Consider the following 20,041-nt stretch of genomic DNA (forward strand, 5'->3'; position numbering starts at 1 on the left):
AATATATTTTTAGTGAACAAATACACTTGTATTCGAAAGACCCAGATTCAAGTTCCTGCTTAGGTAGGTACCAGTTGTGATTCCCTGGGAAAATTACTTAATGTTCTAGAAATATAATTTTTAAGATGGAAATAATAACAATCTCTATCCTGGCTGCCAACAGCTGATGTGGAAGATAAATTAAATCATGTTTGTGAAAGCTGTTATGGTGGTTCCAAGTTGAAGAACCACTACAGGCATAAAGTGGGCACCAGCAGGGGTTACCAAGTCCTTCAGACTCACAGGTGGCTCACATACAGCTCTCTCCAGTGGAGTGAATGGGGAGCTTATTAAAACACAAAAGAAAACCGATCCCACCTTTGAAAAATCACATTTCCATTCAAAGTAGGTAGGGTCTTTCCATGGAAATAACATGATTTTTTAAGAGAGACTCCGAGGCATTGCCACAGTGACCCCTAGTGGAACTTATAAGCCAACTCAAACCCACCACCCTAGTCCTACATTTGCTGTTGGCTTAGCAGAGAGATCGATTTATTAATTCCATATATCTGTTCTTCACATAGGCTAGGACATTTTTGTGAAGCTTCTCTTTGTCCTCAGAGCCTAGCATTCATCCATCCATTCAACTATTACTGAGCATCCTGGGTGCCAGCTGCTGTGCTTGGCTCCAGAGGGATACAGCAGTGGAGTCAGTTGGGATCCTCACCCTCAGAGCCAGGTAGGGACAAGTTAAGAGTGGAGACAGAGAAGCAAACAACCAATAACAAGAGTGACACATGCTCCAAAAGAGGTAGTGCATGGAACTATGGAAGCCACTTTCTTTGGCAAAATCTCAATGATCTGTTTTGAGAATAACAGATTGAGGGATGAATGGCAAAAACGAGGCATGAAGTGTAAACAGGAGCCAGATGGCGAAGGGCATACTCTATAAATAAATTTAGATTTTATTCTAAGGTCAATGGGAAACACCTGAATAGTTTTAAGCACAGGAATTATTCGATTTTTGTTTTTTAGGATCATGCTGGCTTCAGTAGGTAGAGCTGATGGAAGGAGGTAAGACAGGAAGGAACTACATAGTCTAGGTAAGAAGTGAATATTAGGTTGGGAGGGGCATACAGGGAGTTTAAAATATATTGATGAAATGGCATTTCTTTCCCTGGGTGGTAGGTACAAAAGCACGCTATTCTTTACGCCTTACATTTATACTGCATAAATTATGTAGTATGTGTGAAACAGTTCATTTAAAAACATACAGAACTCACAGGGGGAAAAAACTATATATTTTTGATATGTACATATGTCACATAAAATTTGGGAGGGAAGGATGGCCTCCCACTTTGTGATGAGGGTAGCCTCTGAGGAGGTATGGCAAATTGTAAAAATAGCCATGATCCTTATTCCTCTCCGTATCCACACCCTTTGCTATATGACTTTGTATCTCCTGCTTGAACCTGGGAAGTTCTTATTATTTTCTTTTGCCAATAAATTGCAACAGAAGGAAAAGTGCATCAATTCTGAGCCTAGATGTCCAGAGGCCTTACATGCTTTGGCTGTCTCTTTTGGGGCTCTGCCCAGGCACCCAGCGAATACCCTGGGCTAGCCTGCTGGAATGTGAGAGATCATGTGCAGCAGTACTTAGCCAACCCAGCCGCGGCCATCGGAAATAAACCAGCACCCAGTCAACTTGGCAGCTGACCACCAACAGATAAGTGGACTCCCTTAAGACCAGAAGAAATACCCAGCTGACCTCAGCCAAAACTGCTAACCCACACAACAGTGAGTTACATAAATAGCTGCTGTTTTAAGCCACTAAGTGTTGGGGTAATTTGTTTTGCAGCAAAAGTTGACTGATACAGAAATTGGTGTCTGAAAGTGAGATGTTAGGCCTTTAACAAAACCCTAAAATTTGTGACATTGGCTTTGAAATTGGGAGTGGTTGGAAACTGGGAAAATGGCAAGCAAACATAGTGAGTCTGGGGAAATGACGGGAAATTATTACTAGAGGCTGGAAAAACAGTAATCTGTGTTTCATAGTGGCACTTTATAAAGACCTCTGCAAGAATTAAAGTGATGTCTAGTCGACCTCTGGACAAAAAATACTTCTTGGAAACTTAAGAGTGAGATCCCACAGAAGCCCAATTCAGAAATACCAGTAATAAAATCTAGAGAGATGTCACAAAACAATTGTATCATTTGGAGTATGGAATAGACTATTATCAGATACATAGAAAGCCCACTAAGTTTTAAATGAGTTGTATGTGTGAAGTACCACCAGCCTGGATTAAAGGGGACTGAAATTATTCAAACTACCAATTATTCAGCTACCAACATGGGCCATATCTTCAAAAGTAGCCACGGAAGGTGACAGACAAGGAATATGTTCCAGAGGGTATAGTCAAGAGCCACAGAGATCAGTGGAGCAAGAACCCCCCTCCCAGGGAGTAGACTCTAGACCTGAGCAAGAAATACACCCTCTCCTGGGAGAGAGAGACTTGTAAACCTTTGCCAAGCTAGAGTTCAGAATTGCTATGTTTAAGGGTGACTATGTGTCTCTCATTCTTCCCTTTTTAATTTTGCTTTGTTTTTGTTTTTTGAGACAGAGTGTTGCTCTGTTGCCCAGGCTGGAGTGCAGTGGTGCAATCTCAGCCCACTGCAACCTCCCACTCCCGGGCTCAAGTGGTTCTCCTGCCTCAGCCACCCGAGTAGCTGGGACTACAGGTGTGTTGCCCCACGCCTGGCTAATTTTTGTATTTTTAGTAGGCTGGCCTTGAACTCCTGGCCTCAAGTGATCTGCCTGCTTTCAGCCTCCCAAAGTGCTGGGATTACAGGCGTGAGCCGCCATGCCCAGCATTCTTCCCTTTTTTAAATGGAAGTTTATATTGAGGATATCCTGCCTCTGTCTCAATGTACAGTAGGTATGTGGGAGGCAAATAACTTATCTTTAATTCATCGGTGTCAGGATCAGGAAGAACAACATCCATAATGTCGCATACAAACCTGATGTGGACCACAAGATCCTAGTCTTCAAGCTTGATGACATAATTGCAAGAGGTGTTTGGGGGTCTTGGAATGGTGGTAAGCATATTTTTCCTGTGGGAGGAATGTGAATAATTACGGTCAGAGAGTAAACTGCGGTAGATTACAAAATTGGCCACAATCTTTCCATCCTCCCTGAATTCATACTCTTTGAGTTGTGACTTTGCAGCATCCCCCATCAAGAGGTGGAGGGAGACTATTTCTCCTCCCTTTACACCTGAACTGACCTCATGACATTTTTGGCCAATGGAATGCAGCAGAGAGAAGGTACAAATTATCTGTCTAAGTCCCAACATGCATCACACATCTCAGCTCTTTCTTTTGAAGTCCTGTCCCACTACTCATATGAAATGACCTGAGCTAGCCTGCTGGAGGACAAGAGATCACGTAGAATAGAGATGAGCCATCCCAGCGGAAGTTATTCCACATTATCCAGCAACCAGCCAATTTAGCATCTGACCTCAGACCCCCGAATAAACTCAGCCAAGACCAGGTGAACAACTCACCTGGGCTTAGCACAAATTGTTGATGCAGAATTGTGAGCTATATAAATACTTGCTATTTTAAACCACTAAGTCTTTGGGGATAGTTTGTTATTTGGCAAAAGCTAACCAATTAAAATAGATTGAACCAATATAAGAGTCAAAGCACGAAATTGGATAGAGAAGTACTAAAAAGGAAAGGGAAATATGTGGGACAAATGAGAAAGTGCTGACCTTTGTGGTTCTAGGTGGTGGGTACATAGGTGTTTGTTGTATCCTTCCCTCTAATTTTCTTTATTTGAAGTTTTTATAATTAAAAAAACTAGATTAAATTATAATTTTAAAGTAAAAAGAATACATGTTGGAGTTCCAAAATGCTAAGGCTCCATCTCCTGTCCGCACCCTCATTAGCTGATCATACTCATTTCCACAGCTTTTTTTTTTTTTTGAGACAGAGTCTTGCTCTGTTACCCAGTCGGGAGTGCAGTGGTGCAATCTCGGCTCACTGCAAGCTCCGCCTCCCGGGTTCACGCCATTCTCCTGCCTCAGCCTCTCGAATAGCTGGGACTACAGGTGCCTGCCACCATGCCGGGCTAATTCTTTGTATTTTTTAGTACAGACAGGGTTTTACCATGTTAGCCAGGATGGTCTCGATCTCCTGACCTCGTGATCCACCCACCTCAGCCTCCCAAAGTGGTGGGATTACAGGTGTGAGCCACTGCACCCAGCCATTTCCACAGCTTTAAATACTTTGGTATGTTGGTAACTTCCAAATTTATATCTCTAGCTCAGACCTCTCTTCTGAGCTCCAGACTCATATTTCCAGTTGCCTACTTGATATTTATACTTGGATGTCTCTCAGGTGTCTCAAACATGACTTGTCTAAAATTGATCGTTTAATCTTTCCCTTTGTTGTAGCCAGTCCCCAAGATAGCCATCCCTGCCTCTGGGTACTCACACCTTTGTCCCTTTCACACTGTAGCAGGATTGCAGGATTGATATATGTTACCATAAAATTATACAGAAATGACAGTTTGTGACTTCCAAGGCTAGGTCATAAAAGACACTGTGGCCTGTACCTTTCTCTTTGGAGAAACTCACTCTGGAGGATGTCAGCTGCCCTGTCACGGAGACATTCAAGCAACCCTACGGAGAGGCCCATGTGGTAAGGAACCGAGGCCTCTTGCCAACAGCTGTGTGAGTGGGCCATCTGCCCACTTTGGCTTTCCTTATTTAGCTCAGGTTAGCCGAAGCCTGGCTGGAAGCCATTCAGCAAGTCACAAGCATGACTGCTTCCCAGGTTTCACTCAGATAGCCCCTCTGCCTGGAGTTGAATTTACATATATGCCATGTGCCCCTCCCCACGCCTTTGCTTATCACAGCCTACATGCCTTTAAAAACCCAGTTCAAATTCCACTTTCTTTTTTTTCCCTTTTTTTTTTTTTTTTTTTTTTTTGCCGAGGACTCCTGATATTGCTTGGCTTGGTGCTAGGTGCTGGGTGCTGGGGGTACTGCACCGAGTCCGTTGATTCCAGCCCTCAGGGGGCCCACAATCCACGGAGGGAGTCCAGTCACTTCAATCTGGTGTGGGAAGTGCTGCAACAGAGGTGCAAATGGAGAGGGAAAGGCGGGGCCCTGCCAGCTTGGTTAGGGCCACAGGCAGGAAAGGCTTTTTGGAAGGGGTGGTGCTAGAGTCGAGGGTAAAAGGAAGACCAGTCTCTGGCAAAGTGAAGAGAAGTCCAGCAGTGTTGCTGGCTGAGGCCGCTCTGTCCCATCTGTTGTGCTGCCTCTCATGTCAGGTAGAAATCACACCTTTCTCTCCTCTGGACTGATACCAGCATTCCATGGGTATTAATTTCTGGACTTGGGTTTTTGAAAACAAACTGCCCATAGGTGATCAGGAAAGGGAGGGGGACCCAAAACTGGTTATATTATGAACAGCAGCTGAATTATGCATATTTAGACTGGAAGGTAGGGGACTGAGTGAAAAGGAAATGGACTGTTTTTATAACACAGAGTTTCTAAGTGCAAAATGTAGAAGCTACAGAAGGCAGAGGTCAGCTGAACACAAGAAAGAGCTCTCTACTGGCCTGTATTTAAAAGAGAGTGAACTTGTTTTGGCCCCTTGTCCCTGGAGAGGTTTAAACATGTATCCCCATTGGAGGTCACATCATAGAAAATGGTGACAGTTAGGTAAGACACCCTTTAAACTCCTTTCCAGTGGAAATTCTGTCGCCCCACCATCATCCCTCAATGACTCCCGTCAGCTGCTGACTGAAGTCCAAGCTCCACGGGGCAGCACACGGAGCACTCCACCTCTCCACTCACATCCGTACTCACACCTACTCTCAAACTTCAAGAACACCACCAAACCACTTGTGCTCTGCACACGTATGCCATGCTCAGTGTTTAAAATATCCTCCCCTCTCCCTTTGCCTAGTGTTTATTCTCCAACACTCAGCACTGGCACTGTAGTGGATGTTTGTCACTTTTTGTTTGCACTATTATTTCCAATTTGGCAAATTAACTCCCCAACTATGTCTCAATGGAAAGGTAACTAGTGTCCTGCCTCTTACTAGCACTCAGGAGGAAGCTGAGGGAGTCAGATCCTTCTTTTATCAGCCTCCAGTTGCAGCTAGGAGGCAGGCAATGACAAAAATCCAGTCAATTGGGCCTTCTCTCAAGTTACTTTGAATCCAAAGTCATAAGAAATAGATAAAGGTGATTTAGCTGATGGTGTGGGGGCAGTGGCATGGTGTCCTTGACAGGCTGTTTAGACAGTAACATGGTTGTATCTTTTTTCCTACTTTTTAGCCTTCTGGAGTGCCCTTGTTTCTTGTTTCCAGGTTAAACAATATGTATTAAATGAATGAATGAAGCAGAGGGATAAAGGTCAAAGACAGTCTAAAGCAAATTATTTGCAAGGTTGGACCACTTAACGATCAGAAATGGAGTTAAAGAGAGGGAAATAAAAATAAACAGGAGAATGGTCACAGCACTAACAGAAATGAAGGGAAGTGTTGGTTTAGGGAAGATAGAGAGGAAGGATAGCAAATACCAAATTTTTATTATAATCCCCCCTCAAAAACATTTCCATTTATATACATACCAACTCTTCTCCTTTGGTGAGAACAAAAACAAAACCCTATTATTTTAGGTTGTGTTAGCTGCTTGGTCTCTTTATGTGGGTCTCAAGTCAATGGCCTTGCCCTTTACTTCAGAGACTGTTAAATTTAAAGAACTCATCAAATAGCACATACCCAGTGGCAGGAGAAATCGAAGATGATTTGGAGGTTTCAAACCAGGGAGTTATATGGCCTCTCAGGAAAAGCAGCAAGAAAATGTGGAGCTTGAGATTTCAGCAGGTATGTTGTGAGCAGAGATGACCCGACAGCAGTAAGACGTCTCTAAAACAGGTGGTATCACCACTGCATATTTCTCATGCAACTCTGCACATATGCAGAATCAAGGATTTAGTGTTTTTCTTCTGCAAGAAGAAACATGAGATAGGTTCATTCATTTGACAAACTTTTATTGGGTACCTGCTGATGGCCATATACTGTTCCAGGCAGTGGTAAAGTAGTGAAAAAGCTATGCTCATGAAGACAGATAATACTACTACTTAAATTGATTTGTTCACTTGTTTATGTGCTATAAAGAACAATAAACTAGCAAAAGCGGTTAAGGACGGGGTCAGCATGGTTCTCAGAATATTCCATTTAGAAGCTGATAAAAGGACCTCGTAGAACATTCCTTTCAGTCATCTTCCCTTTGAGCCTGATCTGGGAAAGGCAGGCAACAAAGACCAGGCCCACAGATTCATAAGAACCTTTGGAAACTCAGTCCTCCACCATTATTGAAGCATAGATCTACGGTTATTACTGTGAGAGATTTCCAAACTTTGAACTTTTCTCTTATTATAGTAGCTGGCGCTAACATGGGCAAACAAGTTAGATCAGCTGAAGGAGAGAAAAAGAAAAGAAAAACAAGAATTTTAATGTTAAGTTTTCACATCTGGGACTTCCGATAAACCAATCAAGAAATATTTCCTGAGTACTAAGCCAGAATATTCATTTAGATGCAAAGTAAATTCTAGGGTATGTGATGTGTGTATTTCAAGAATATTTCCTGTTTAGATAGCAAGCTTTATGAACTACACAGTATCTCAAATAAAAATTACACAGAAAGTCATGCCTATGAAGAGACCTGTTTATTACTGATAACACTTCATTTGGCTAAAACCACAAGAAATCCACACACAAATACATAAAGTGCAAATTCTCACAGGCAGTACTTACAACACACCCTGGTGTTTTTGTAGGGAAAAATAAGAAGATGTTGACAGAAACTGTTAAAACAAGGGCACATTTTTGAACTACTGCTACACACTTCAGTCAGAAAAATAATTCATTCTTAACTGCATATATTTTATCTGGCACATTCAATGACGCATACAAAGAGTTTATTCTAGCCTAGAACAACAAGGCCTCACCATACATAGAAGCAGACTCTTGCTTGAGTGGCTCTTGTAAGATACACGATGAATCATAACAATGGACAAAAACATACCAAATAGGATCAAATTAGTTGTGACTCACTTGGAAGGTAGTGCTACTAGGCTCAAAATGACACTTAGACTAGTGATATTAAGTCTACATAGACATCATTTCTTTACCTTCCTGGCTAACACCTTGCTTTGGGTGTAAAATACCAGGCATTATATATAATTTCCACAGAGAGATATGCTTTGCTCTCTCCAAAGAAACTGAGTATTTAAGGGGATGTCTGCTTAATAAACATTACATTATAAAGTTCAGTAATGGGACTTCATTCAAAAAACTGAATTAGAAAAGTCATTTTTTGATTGTTCTTTAAACTATTTGCAAATTTAAAAAATCCCTTAATTCCTAATTATCAGCAATTAAACACTCTATAACAGGTACTGAACTAGGTGGTGTGGATATGAAAAATAATAAACCACTATTCCTACTCTCGGGGCTGAGCATCAGGTGGTCCTTCTTAGTCAAGGAATGCCAATAGTAACAAAACTGTTTCAGGTCAGTTTAGTTTGGCGTTAATTCTTCTGAAGGTCAGATTCTAAGGGCAGGAAGTAGTCTAGATATGTTCTATGTTTATATATCTTTTTTTTTTTTTTGAGATTGAGTTTCACTCTTGTTTCCCAGGCTGGAGAGCAATGGCACCATCTCGGCTTACCACAACCTCCACCTCCTGGGTTCAAGCGATTCTTCTGCCTCAGCCTCCTGAGTGGCTGGGATTACAGGCACGCGCCACTACACCCAGCTAATTTTGTATTTTTATTGGAGATGGGGTTTCTCCATGTTGGTCAGGCTGGAATGAAACTCCCGATCTCAGATGATCCGCCTGCCTCAGCCTCCCAAAGTGCTGGGATTACAGGCATGAGCCACCGAGCCCAGCCTATGTTTATATATCTTGCACTACAGCCAGTGTGTGTACCTCAAGGATATGCAGCCATTGGGGGTGAGGGCACTGGGGGAGAAAACTGAGCAGCCACGTGATGAACATGGTGCTCCTTTGTGGCAGCATAAGTTTCAGTAAAGATTAAATATATCATTTTTATATTAAAAGTTTTATTATAGAGAATGCAAAATTCACTTACATTTTAAAGATAGAACACACTTCATGTCAGTGGTAGGCTGCTTCTGATTTTGCTCTCAGAACCCCTTCCCCCTCCATCATGCCCCTCTGCTTTAGGGTTACCCTGGTGGAAAAATTTGAGCACCAAACTCTAGGTATGTCACTTTGTCCCTATTTGGTCACTCTACACATTCTTATAGGTTCTCTTTTGTAAGTACATAGTCTTGAGTAAACAGAGGAAAGATGGCCTAATGAATGTATAGTATGGTGAATACTTGAAGGTAACCAATAGTCAACACTAACTTTGTTTCCAACTAGAATTAAAGTCATGCTGTGCAAGGAGTCAGACAATGAGCAATTCGTATCTTACTATTTATACTTCTGTGGCTTAGGGTAAGATGCTCTGAGGGACAAATGTGAATAAGATTTCCTCAGATCTTGTGCTTTGGCTCTCGAAGTACAAGGAAACCTGAAATAGAATGTTAGGTCAATTGCCCATACATTTTGGTTAGTACAACTTTTTCCTCCTCAATTTCTAGAGCAATCTCAGATGACAAGTGAATTGTAAAAGGCCACAATAAATTAACAGATAGCAGTATCAAGACAGACCAAAACAGGTTATGAAATAGATTAAAAATTACTTCCCACAATAAGTATTAAATATAATGACAACATTAACAAAATAACCAAAAGTCCATAGACAAATGTAGTTTATGACTAAGTTTAAAGCATACTAAATGAATACAGTTGAGATTTCTTATCAGTGAGGTAACAGGGCAACAGTCCTTTACAGTAACAAAATGTGCAAGGGTGCCTAGGAAAAGAGGGAGGTAGCGAGAAAAAGGCAAAAAATTAAATGTATCCAAGTGGAGTTTGGATTTTTCAAACATCACAAATATCAATGGAAAATGTGAAAAAAAAATACTGATAGCAGCAGTTCATAAAACAATTTATCCATTAAACTCCAGCTAATAACCCTGTTGCATCAATTCCAGAAGCAACTTGCTTAAGAAATGGGAGGTCTATTTCCTTCAGAAAGACATTCCAAGTATCCAATCTCTCAGAACCTCTCCATCTTCCAAAGTTTCTACATCCAAATAACAACATACATATTCAAAACAAAAAACTCAAATAACCTAAGCCACTATACATTCTTCAAGATGAACAAAAGTTTGTTCAAGTCTCACTTAATTTGCCAGGTAAAATTAAAAATAACAGTGAAGCAGGTAAATTATTCATTGCACTTATGCATCAGTTACTCAAAACACACAAAAATTGTTTTGTGAGCTATATTCATCTAGATACGGAGTGAAACCCAAATGTTATTTTTAGTGCCCTTTCTGACATTTTTGTTCTAACCTGAGTTTTTTTTAAAATGTGCTGGAAAGAAGGACCCTTAAAAACTCATCTGTATATCTCTTAATTTTTAAAATTTGTATTCCCTTAAAAATAAAAAAAAGATTTTGAATAGAAGATATTATGAAGATTCCTCCTCAAGAAGGTCCTACATCTTAAACTTTCCATGCTGTCTTTAAAAATAAGATCCTCATTCCCTCTGGTTCTGTCTTCACTAGAGATGGAAAACATTATGGCATAGTATTTCTTACATTGAACCCTTCAATAAAAGACTCAATAAAAATTCATTAGCAAACTTAGCAAACTATCTCAACAGCTTTCTCCTCTCTAGAGTCAAACAGTCTTTATTCCTTGAACATTTTCTCAGAAGTCTTATTTTCTAATCTACATCTTCTTCCTTTTTATTTCTGCTCTATCTCTTCCTGAGTTCTCACGTGATTCTGATACAACATCCTAGCAGGAACTGAATCCGTAAAAGGGATACTTTTTTCTCACTTCCTAAACCTTGGCCTCATTTTAGTGATCACAATAAAGGAAAATGGTAGGTGCATATTCATCATAACAACAAATAAACACAAGTAAACAGGTGGGACACTGTTTACTCCCTACTGTTATGGTGTTACATTTGCCCTTCACAAGAAGCATTTCCTGTGTCTCTTTATATTGTTTGCTTATTTCTACTGTTTATTTTCAATGTATGCTTTGATCTTGACCTACTAATTCTCTCCTTTTCTACAAAGCTCTAGAAAATTCCAGTTTTGACTTTCATGCTTAATGAGAATGCATTCATTTTCACAATATTGCTCAAAAAGAAAAAGATAAACAATGTAGTGCCTGAGGCTGAGCCCTCCTAGCCAGCACTTCTGTCTCTCTTGGAAAGCTTGGGCTATCACTGAATTTATCCTGTTAGGCAAATGTGCACCTACAACGTCAAGTTCATGTTAAGTGTCATGCTCAGACAGACTCATGACAGGCTAGAATACAATAATTCCCTCAATCGATACACTTGAGGAACATTCGTAAAATTTTGTTAACTTGAGATAAGAACACTTCAATAACTTTTCACCTTAAGATGACTTAAATGTTGCATTATATTAAAGCACTCAAATAAAACTGTTTTCTTCATAATAGAATGACAGTCATGACATGACTTTAGTAACTATGAATGAGCCATTGATTCATTTTAGCTTCATTTTTGTTTATCAGTCACTGAAACACAGAACTAAACCAAATATACATGTTTTTCATATATACAACATTATACCACTTTGCAGAATATACGCCATTCCCTAAATTGCAATCTACGTTCTTAAAAGCATATCAAACAAAAGATGTTTTATACATTTTAAAAATAAAACAAAAATTCTACACATTTCTTCTCCAGTGCAAACCCTTTGAGAACAAACTCATTGAGAAAAATGGTGCTGTACATTTAGTTAGCTGTCTATTATCTACAGTCATACAGTCATACAAGATCCAATGATAAGAAAGTAAGGAAGGAACAAATTAACTATAGTGGCAATACAATAATTGGACAATTAGGTTTGGATTATATATGCTCAACCAAATGTTAGCTGATAGCTGCAACAAACTAAACCATGATTTAAGGAACGTTCTAATCAGTTCAAACTTTATATTATTATTTTATATGAAATAAGTTCTCTAATTCCAGTGCTATCTCCTATAAGCAATTTGTTTAGGTCTTGTTATTGTTATCTCCTAAGTATACTCCATGTGTATTCTGAGAACTATGTAGGACAAGATACATTTTAAGAAGATTAAACAGCATTTCTTTTTCTCTCTCTCTTTTTATTTATTTATTTATTTATTTTTTTGAGATAAGGTCTGTGTCACCCAGGCTTCAGTGCAGCAGTGCCATCATAGCTTTCTGTAACTTAAACTCCTGGCCTCAAGCAATCCTCCCGCCTTAGCCTCCCAAAGCGCTGGTATTACAGGTGCCAGCCACCATGCCCAGCTTAAACAGCATTTCTCTATTAAACCTTTTCAGAAGACTGCATGATCAGCCAAAAGCGCCTTTTTTTTTTTTTTTTTTTTTTTTTTGAGATGGAGTATCCCTCCGTTGCCCAGGCTGGAGTGCAGTGGCATGATTTTCGCTTACTGCAATCTCAGCCTCCCAGGTTCAATCAATTCTCCTGCCTCAGCCTCCCGAGTAGCTGGGACTACAGGCACCCACCACCACACCCGGCTAATTTTTGTATTTTTAGTAGTGACGGGTTTCACCATATTGGCCAGGCTGGTCTCAAATTCCTGACCTTGTGATCCACCTGCCTTAGCCTCCCAAAGTACTGGGATTACAGGCGTGAGCCACCACACCCAGCCCAAAAGTGACTTTTTGAAAAAAAAAAATTTCTACACTAAAAAAAGATAAAGAATAGTCATGCAATCTCTACAGAAGTCAGCAAGATGTTAGAATAAACTGGACCTCTGTTTTAAAACATGTAGTTTTTTTTTTTTTTTTTTTTTTTTTTTTTTTTTTTTTTTTTTGAGATGGAGTCTCCCTCTGTCGCCCACTGGAGTGCAGTGGCCGGATCTCAGCTCACTGCAAGCTCCGCCTCCCGGGTTTACGCCATTCCCCTGCCTCAGCCTCCGGAGTAGCTGGGACTACAGGCGCCCGCCACCTCGCCCGGCTAGTTTTTTTTGTATTTTTTAGTAGAGACGGGGTTTCACCGTGTTTGCCAGGATGGTCTCAATCTCCTAACCTCGTGATCCGCCCGTCTCGGCCTCCCAAAGTGCTGGGATTACAGGCTTGAGCCACCGCGCCCGGCCTAAAACATGTAGTTTTAGTATTTCATAATACTTAAAATTGGATGTTTTATTTCTTAGTAAAATTAACATTACTTCATAAAATAAAAGAATAAACCTACTTACAAACATGTAATTCAAAAATTAGACTGTCAAATAAATTCAGAGCTCCTTTCTCAGTTCAGATTTTTTTCTGTAATAAAAGGTTTGATAAATGACACAATTCTAATATGAAGATCCTTAACTACATTAAGCCTGCTTTTATTAAGATCTTTATGTACATTCCTAAGATTTTAAAATCAGCAAACTCATTTGATATAGAGGAAGCACCTACAGATTTTGGAAGATTTTCCTTAGCTATCCGAAAATTGACTGATTAAATTATGGTAAATGCAGGAACACTTGTTTTTTCCGTTCATACCAGACCCTGAGAAGGCACTGAGAAATTTGACAAGAACAAAGCCAATAGGAGTGTTGCCACTATTGTTTTATGTTCAGTAAACGTCAGAATTTTAAATACATACAGAAAATTTACACTGCACCAATGACACCTGAAACAGACATGCCAAAACCACACATTGTAACATCTGTTCTAAACTACAGAAATGCTAAATATCCTATTTCAAATACTCTAATTTGTAAATTAATACCTATGATGTCACAATGACACTTTTTCATAACAATCAAGGAGAGTACCATGTTCTTGCCAATTTTATGGATTAATTTCCTTAACTAATCCTATAATTATATAACATTTACCTTTTTTTTTTCTTTTACCATGCTATCCACAATTACAAGATACAGAACTAGGCTTAACCACACTATAATAAGAAAACTCACTTCTGAATTGTGATGTTTCTGTTAAAGGAAGAACAATACGTTACTATAATACTTTTGGTGTAATAACTTTTGTTTGAATTATGAAAAAATTTGAATCATTTCCTTCTAGACTATTTCATTTCAAACTTATACTTTGTTTAGTCTAGCCAGTTGACCAAAAAGAAAGAAAATAAAGGAAAAAGATACTCAGCTAGATGAGCTAGAGAGAGAATGCTAACACGAGGTTCAATGTATGGAGTTCTCGGTTGCTCTGTTCCATATGCCCACACAGTGTCATGACATATTGGTGTACCCCTAAACAGAACGCCAGATCAGTCCATTCTTACTAGGCTGAAGAAAATTCTCAATTAGAGCATCAATGAGTTTCTTCAGTTCTTCCTCCAGTAAAGCAGTGTCACTGAGGAAAAGATGAAGAGTTTTGAAATTATTTATTTTCATAGGCTTAAAATTTATTTAAATTAGTTTTATTTTTTAAGCGGTCCTAATGGAGACATTAAACAATTGGTAAACAAAAGAGAAATTCACTTGGTTAAAACAAAACAAGACCAAAAAAAAAAAAATTACACACAAAGAAAACACTGCTATCACAAACTGAAGTTGAACTGCATTAATAGGAGTTCCTTGGCAGATGATAAACAGAGGAGTGATGGTATATCTAAAGAATTATCCTAGGTCAGGAGAATGAGGTTCAAATGACTTTGAACACGAATAACAGGTGTTAGAAGAAAATGGCTTCCTGAAATACTTTGAAAAATAGTCAGTACAAATGTTATGGAATGATATAACATATCTTTCAGGTAGCAGAAGGAGGTGTGCTAAAAGAATGTGATGTTTAAAAAAATAAATATGCACTTAAAAGAAGGCCCTTGAAAGTCATCACTGAGGTGTTGCCATTGCCCAGAACATTTCAAGGCAAGCCTCTTTTAGATTGCCTTTACAGTCATTTTAAAAGCTACACAACAAATCAGTTCTTATTACTTTAATGATCTTCCTTCATTTTCAACCAGATGTAGCATTACCCAATTTGGTTTACTTTAGATTCTGCTTTGAATGACTTCAGGAGCTCTTTATCCCCCCAAAGGAAATGAAATCCATCCTCAAATGCAAATATTTGGGGAAATACATGATAGTATAGCTTGGTTGGACTCTGAAAGCAATTCTAAAAAGTCTCCTTCCCAAATCTATGTTGGGCAATTACAATATTATAGGAGACAGTACTTTTAATACATTTAAGTAGCCTTTGAATATGTTTATGAAATTAACTTAGTCACAGTTCATCCTCTTAAAAGGAAATGAACTAAGCAGATTATGTCAAGTCATATTAGACATAGAAAATGAATATTTGGCAATAAACATAAATTATCTGATGATAATTTCCTTACGTTAATCATGTAATAGTTAAAACTCAGAGAATCTTTCCAAGAATATAAATTCACTACAATTTTAAAATTCAATTCCCAAAGGATGTAGCTGCTTTAAAAAACAGTCTGGCAGTTCCTCAAAAGGTTAAACACAGAGTTACCATATGATCCAGCAGTTCACTCCTAGGTATATACCTAAGAGAAATGAAAACATACATTCACACAAAAACCTGTATGTAAATGTTCATAACAGTATTCAAAACAGCCAAAGAGTGCAAATAATCTGAATGTCCATCAAATGATCAATGGATTAAAAAGCATGGCATATCCATGCAATGGAATATTGGGCCATAAAAAACAAAAATTTAAAAAAAGGAATAAATTCATGCTACAACTGAATCATGGTGGAACCTAGAAACCATTATACAAAGTAAAAGATGGCAGTCACAAAGGCCCACATATTGTATGATTCCATTTATATGAAATGCCCACAAGAAGCAAATCTATAGAGAAAGACAGTAGATTGGGGTTGCTGAGGGCTGTAAAGGAGGGAAATGGGAAGTGATTTCTCATGGGTCTGGGCTTTTGGGGGTGATGAAAATGTTCTAAAATTGATTATAGTGATGGATGCACAACTTTGAACACACTAAAAGCCACTGAATTGTACATTTTAAGTGGGTGAGCTGTATGGTATGTGAATTATATTTCAATAAAGCTTTTGTAGGTATATCTAAAAAATCAATTCTCACCTCTGGTCAGGTGATGCGCACATCTCTGCATAATACTTTATCTTTGGTTCTGTCCCACTTGTCCGAAGGGTAGCAACACAGCCATTTTGAAAAGTAAATGTAATCATTTGGCTGTTTTTACTCACAGGCAGCACCTATGCAAAATGGCAACAACAGCTTAATTATACTTGGGATCTTTTTCATTTTCTTTCATTTTCAAGAATTGTAAAGTACAGTCCACTTACATGAGGTATCTAAAGCCGTCAAATTTATAGAAACAGAAATTAGAATGGCAGTTGCTGGGGCAGGAGGTATAGGGAGTTACTGTTTAATGGATAGAGAGTTTCAGTTTAGCCAGATAAAAAAGTTCTAGAGTTCTGTCGCACAACAATAAGAATATACTTGACACTACCGAACTATATACTTAAAAATGGTTAAGATAGTTAATTTTTATGTTATGTGTTTTTTTAACCACAATTGAAAATTTAAAACATATTTTAAAAGAATTATAAAATACAAATGAAGATTACCTATATATAATAATTCATAAACATACCATTTACTGAATAGTTAAGGCATTGGGTTATATACTTCACATACATGATCTTTGGGCCTCAACAATAACCCTGCAAAGTAAGTATTACCGCCATTTTACAGACGAGGCTCAAAGAGAGTAAACAACCTATTCAAGACAATCAGCTAAGTGGTAGAATAAGAAGCGGAAGCCAAGTTCCAAAGTCCAAACTGCCTCTATATTTGCGAAGCAGTTTTGCAGTTTATCAATCATCTCCAAAGAGGAGTGCATATATTCTGCATGTACTGGGGTGCAGAAAAAACTCTATTTTTTATAAAAATTAAAAAAAGAAGTGATGTTTTACTGACACCAAATATATGGATTAACACTGGTACTCTTGCTAGTCCACACATCCGTCTGTTAAGGCATCTCGACGGGACTGTGAGGGTTGTACTAGGCCAGAGGGGTTGACAGTGGTACCTTTCCTCAGCTGTCCTGAGCCATGAGTCCTGTCCTTGAGACCCCTCTCGTGGTCAGTACATTACCACATACCAGTGGCTTAGAGATCATTCCTTCTTTTTCATCCACAGCCCATAAAGTAGCAAGTCTTTTCTACATTTTATTTAACTCAACTTTATCCAGTTCTCTCCATCACTGCTCCTATATTGAATTCAGGCAACCATCAAACTTCTTCTAGACTGCTGACACAGTGTACTAACTGATCTTGCTGCCTGGAAGTTTGCCCCTCAAAACCCACTCACCATACAGGTCATTCTTCTCACCTCATACTCCAGTTATAGACAACTACCCGTTCTCTGAAAAAGAATATGCTTTTTCATCTCTGGACCTTGTACTTACTGTTTCCTTTTCCTGAAACACTCTCTGCTCCTCCTGCATCTGGCTAACTCCTAATCATACTTGAGAACTCAGTTCAGAACAGTTCTCTAGAAAGTCTTGCATAAGCCCCCAAAGTCTCTTCCATGACATCCTAGGCATGTCTCCCTGGTAGCACTTATCATTTTGTAAATTGCTATTTACTTGTCAATTTCCTCACTAAACTTTTTCTTGAGTGCAGTGTCTTTGTCATTGCTACATCCCTAGTGTACCTGTGCCTGTAGCACAGAAGCAGTCTGATAAATGAATGTACAGATGAATATCAATCTATCTGAAACATGGAAAAGAGAGAATTCAGAAAGGCTTTGATACTTACTATGCAACCTTGGGGATAACAAAATCTATGCTACCTACCTTACAAACTTGTTGTAAGAACCAGAAGAGAAGAGATGAAAAAGCACCCTGAATAATGAATATCATACACTTCAATGAGAATTAAGAGGGAAAAAAGCATTATACCAAAGGCTACTTGAGCACAGCAAATTAGAGAAATAAAAAGAAGCAAAACATGATTCTTCTCTTCCAGCAATTCACAAAGATAGAAAAATAGACACACATATACTCATACACAGGATATCAACACCAGGAACTAATACTGTTGATTGGATAAATATGCAAAAATGGAATATGGGTACCATTCTACACAATAAACTACAGATTTTCCAAAATACATTATGTCCCCAGAATCTTGAGACCACATCAGAACAGTACAAATGGAAATTTGGGCTAATAATCATCATAACAACAACAACAAAATGAATGTAATCAGCAATCTATGGCATTTAAGTATTTGTTGAGCAGCTACTACATAGGCAGGAATGTGGAGAGGCACAAAAGTACATCAGAAAGAAACACGCCATGTGCAACACAATGATGACACAAAACAGAAAGTAATAGGAGGAAGGCACACTATGTAATGAAACCTCAAGAGGAAGGTATCTAATTATGAGGCCTAGAGGTCATGTGGAACAGCTGATATTTTTCTTAAGTCTTACAGTGGCTGAGGTATGGGGCTGTAGAAATTGGAAAAATGGATACACTACAGAAACAACTGGACCAAAAATGCAGAAATTTTTTTTTAAAAAGTATATATGAAGGTAAGTAAGTTGTTCTATTTGGCTGGAGGTATAGGGAATAAGGTTGGAAAGGGAAGTTAAAATCAGAAAGATGTATGGCTTTGAAATTATAGGCTTTTACAGTTATTTTCAACATTATCTAGCATCATTGCCCATTTTCTCTCTTTCTTCCTCTCTCTCTGCCCCCACCTCCATTCCACACACCTTACTGTGAGGGTAGTATACATGATTATTTGGGAAGTGATAAGGATAGGATCAAAGTCAGAGAGACAAGTTAGCAGACTGAAACATGCTCTGGAGCAAAACAATGAGTTCCAGTCTCACAGGCCTGAAGTTTCACCATTTTATTATAGTATTGATGCAGGTGAACCCCCAAACTGGGGCTCAGCCCAGGAGGCTTCCTGGCTTCACACAGGAAAGAATTCAAGAATGAATCAACAGAGTAAAGTAAAAGGAAAGCAACTGCTGGGCGTGGTGGCTCATGCCTGTAATCCTAGCATTTTGGGAGGCCAAGGCAGGTGGATCACTTGAGGTCAGGAGTTCGAGACCAGCCTGGCTAACATGGTAAAACTCTGTCTCTACTAAAAATACAAAAATTAGTCAGGCGTGGTAACATGCTCCTGTAGTCCCAGCTACTCAGGAGGCTGAGGCAGGAGAATCACTTGAACCTGGGAGGCAGAGGTTGCAGTAAGCTGAGATCATGCCACTGCATGCCAGCCTGGGAGACAGAGCGAGAGACTGTCTCAAAAAAAAAAAAAAAGGGGAAAGAAAGCATTTTTTTTTTTTTTTTGAGACAGAGTCTGGCTCTGTCGCCCAGGCTGGAGTGCAGTGGCCGGATCTCAGCTCATTGCAAGCTCCACCTCCCGGGTTCACGCCATTCTCCTGCCTCAGCCTCCCGGGGGAAAGCAATTTTATCAGAGCCGCAAAGTATAGGAAAATGGCTGCTTCATAGGCAGAGTAGCACTATGGATTGCTGGCTAGCTATATTATAGCTTCTCCTTAATTAACATGCTAAATAAGGGGCAAGTTACTCACAAATTTTCTAGAAAAAGTAGGAGGAGTTCTTGGAACCAAGGGTTCCTCCCCGTTTAAACCACATAAGGTAATTTCTAGGTGTTGCCATGGCATCTGTAAGCTGACATGGTGTTGGTGGGAGTGTCTTTTAGCATGCTAATGTATTATAATTAGCATATAATGAGCAATGGGGGAATTAGAGGTTGCTTTTGTTGCCATCTTGGTTTTAGTTGATTTTGGCTGGTTCCTTTACTGCATGCATCCTGTTTTGACCAGATCCTGTTTTGATCAGTGGGGTCATGACCAGTGTTTGGAAAACAAGTCCTACTGATCTCCTACTTCAGTATGAATTATTATAAAC

General features: G+C 39.1%; 1 protein-coding gene and 1 long non-coding RNA gene across 3 annotated transcripts in view; one reads left to right on the forward strand and one right to left on the reverse strand.

The window, feature by feature from the left end:
- The first annotated feature begins 1,018 nt into the window (after positions 1–1,018).
- LOC126935314 (uncharacterized) lies at positions 1,019–18,677 on the forward strand. Its single transcript, XR_007719223.1, has 3 exons — positions 1,019–1,082; positions 1,496–1,776; positions 18,580–18,677. It is a non-coding gene; the product is annotated as an uncharacterized LOC126935314 (long non-coding RNA).
- PGM2L1 (phosphoglucomutase 2 like 1) overlaps positions 7,714–20,041 on the reverse strand; it is a 60,816-nt gene continuing 48,488 nt past the window's right edge. For both annotated transcript variants that reach the window (XM_050756176.1, XM_050756177.1), the window contains exons 13-14: positions 16,204–16,337; positions 7,714–14,490 (exon numbers count right to left, since the gene is read on the reverse strand). In XM_050756176.1, the coding sequence (XP_050612133.1) occupies positions 14,388–14,490; positions 16,204–16,337 (237 nt within the window). In that variant the 3' untranslated portion in view covers positions 7,714–14,387. The remainder of the gene's footprint in view (positions 14,491–16,203; positions 16,338–20,041) is intronic.

The sequence above is a fragment of the Macaca thibetana genome, chromosome 14 (assembly GCF_024542745.1).
Source record: "Macaca thibetana thibetana isolate TM-01 chromosome 14, ASM2454274v1, whole genome shotgun sequence".
Classification (NCBI taxonomy): domain Eukaryota; kingdom Metazoa; phylum Chordata; class Mammalia; order Primates; family Cercopithecidae; genus Macaca; species Macaca thibetana.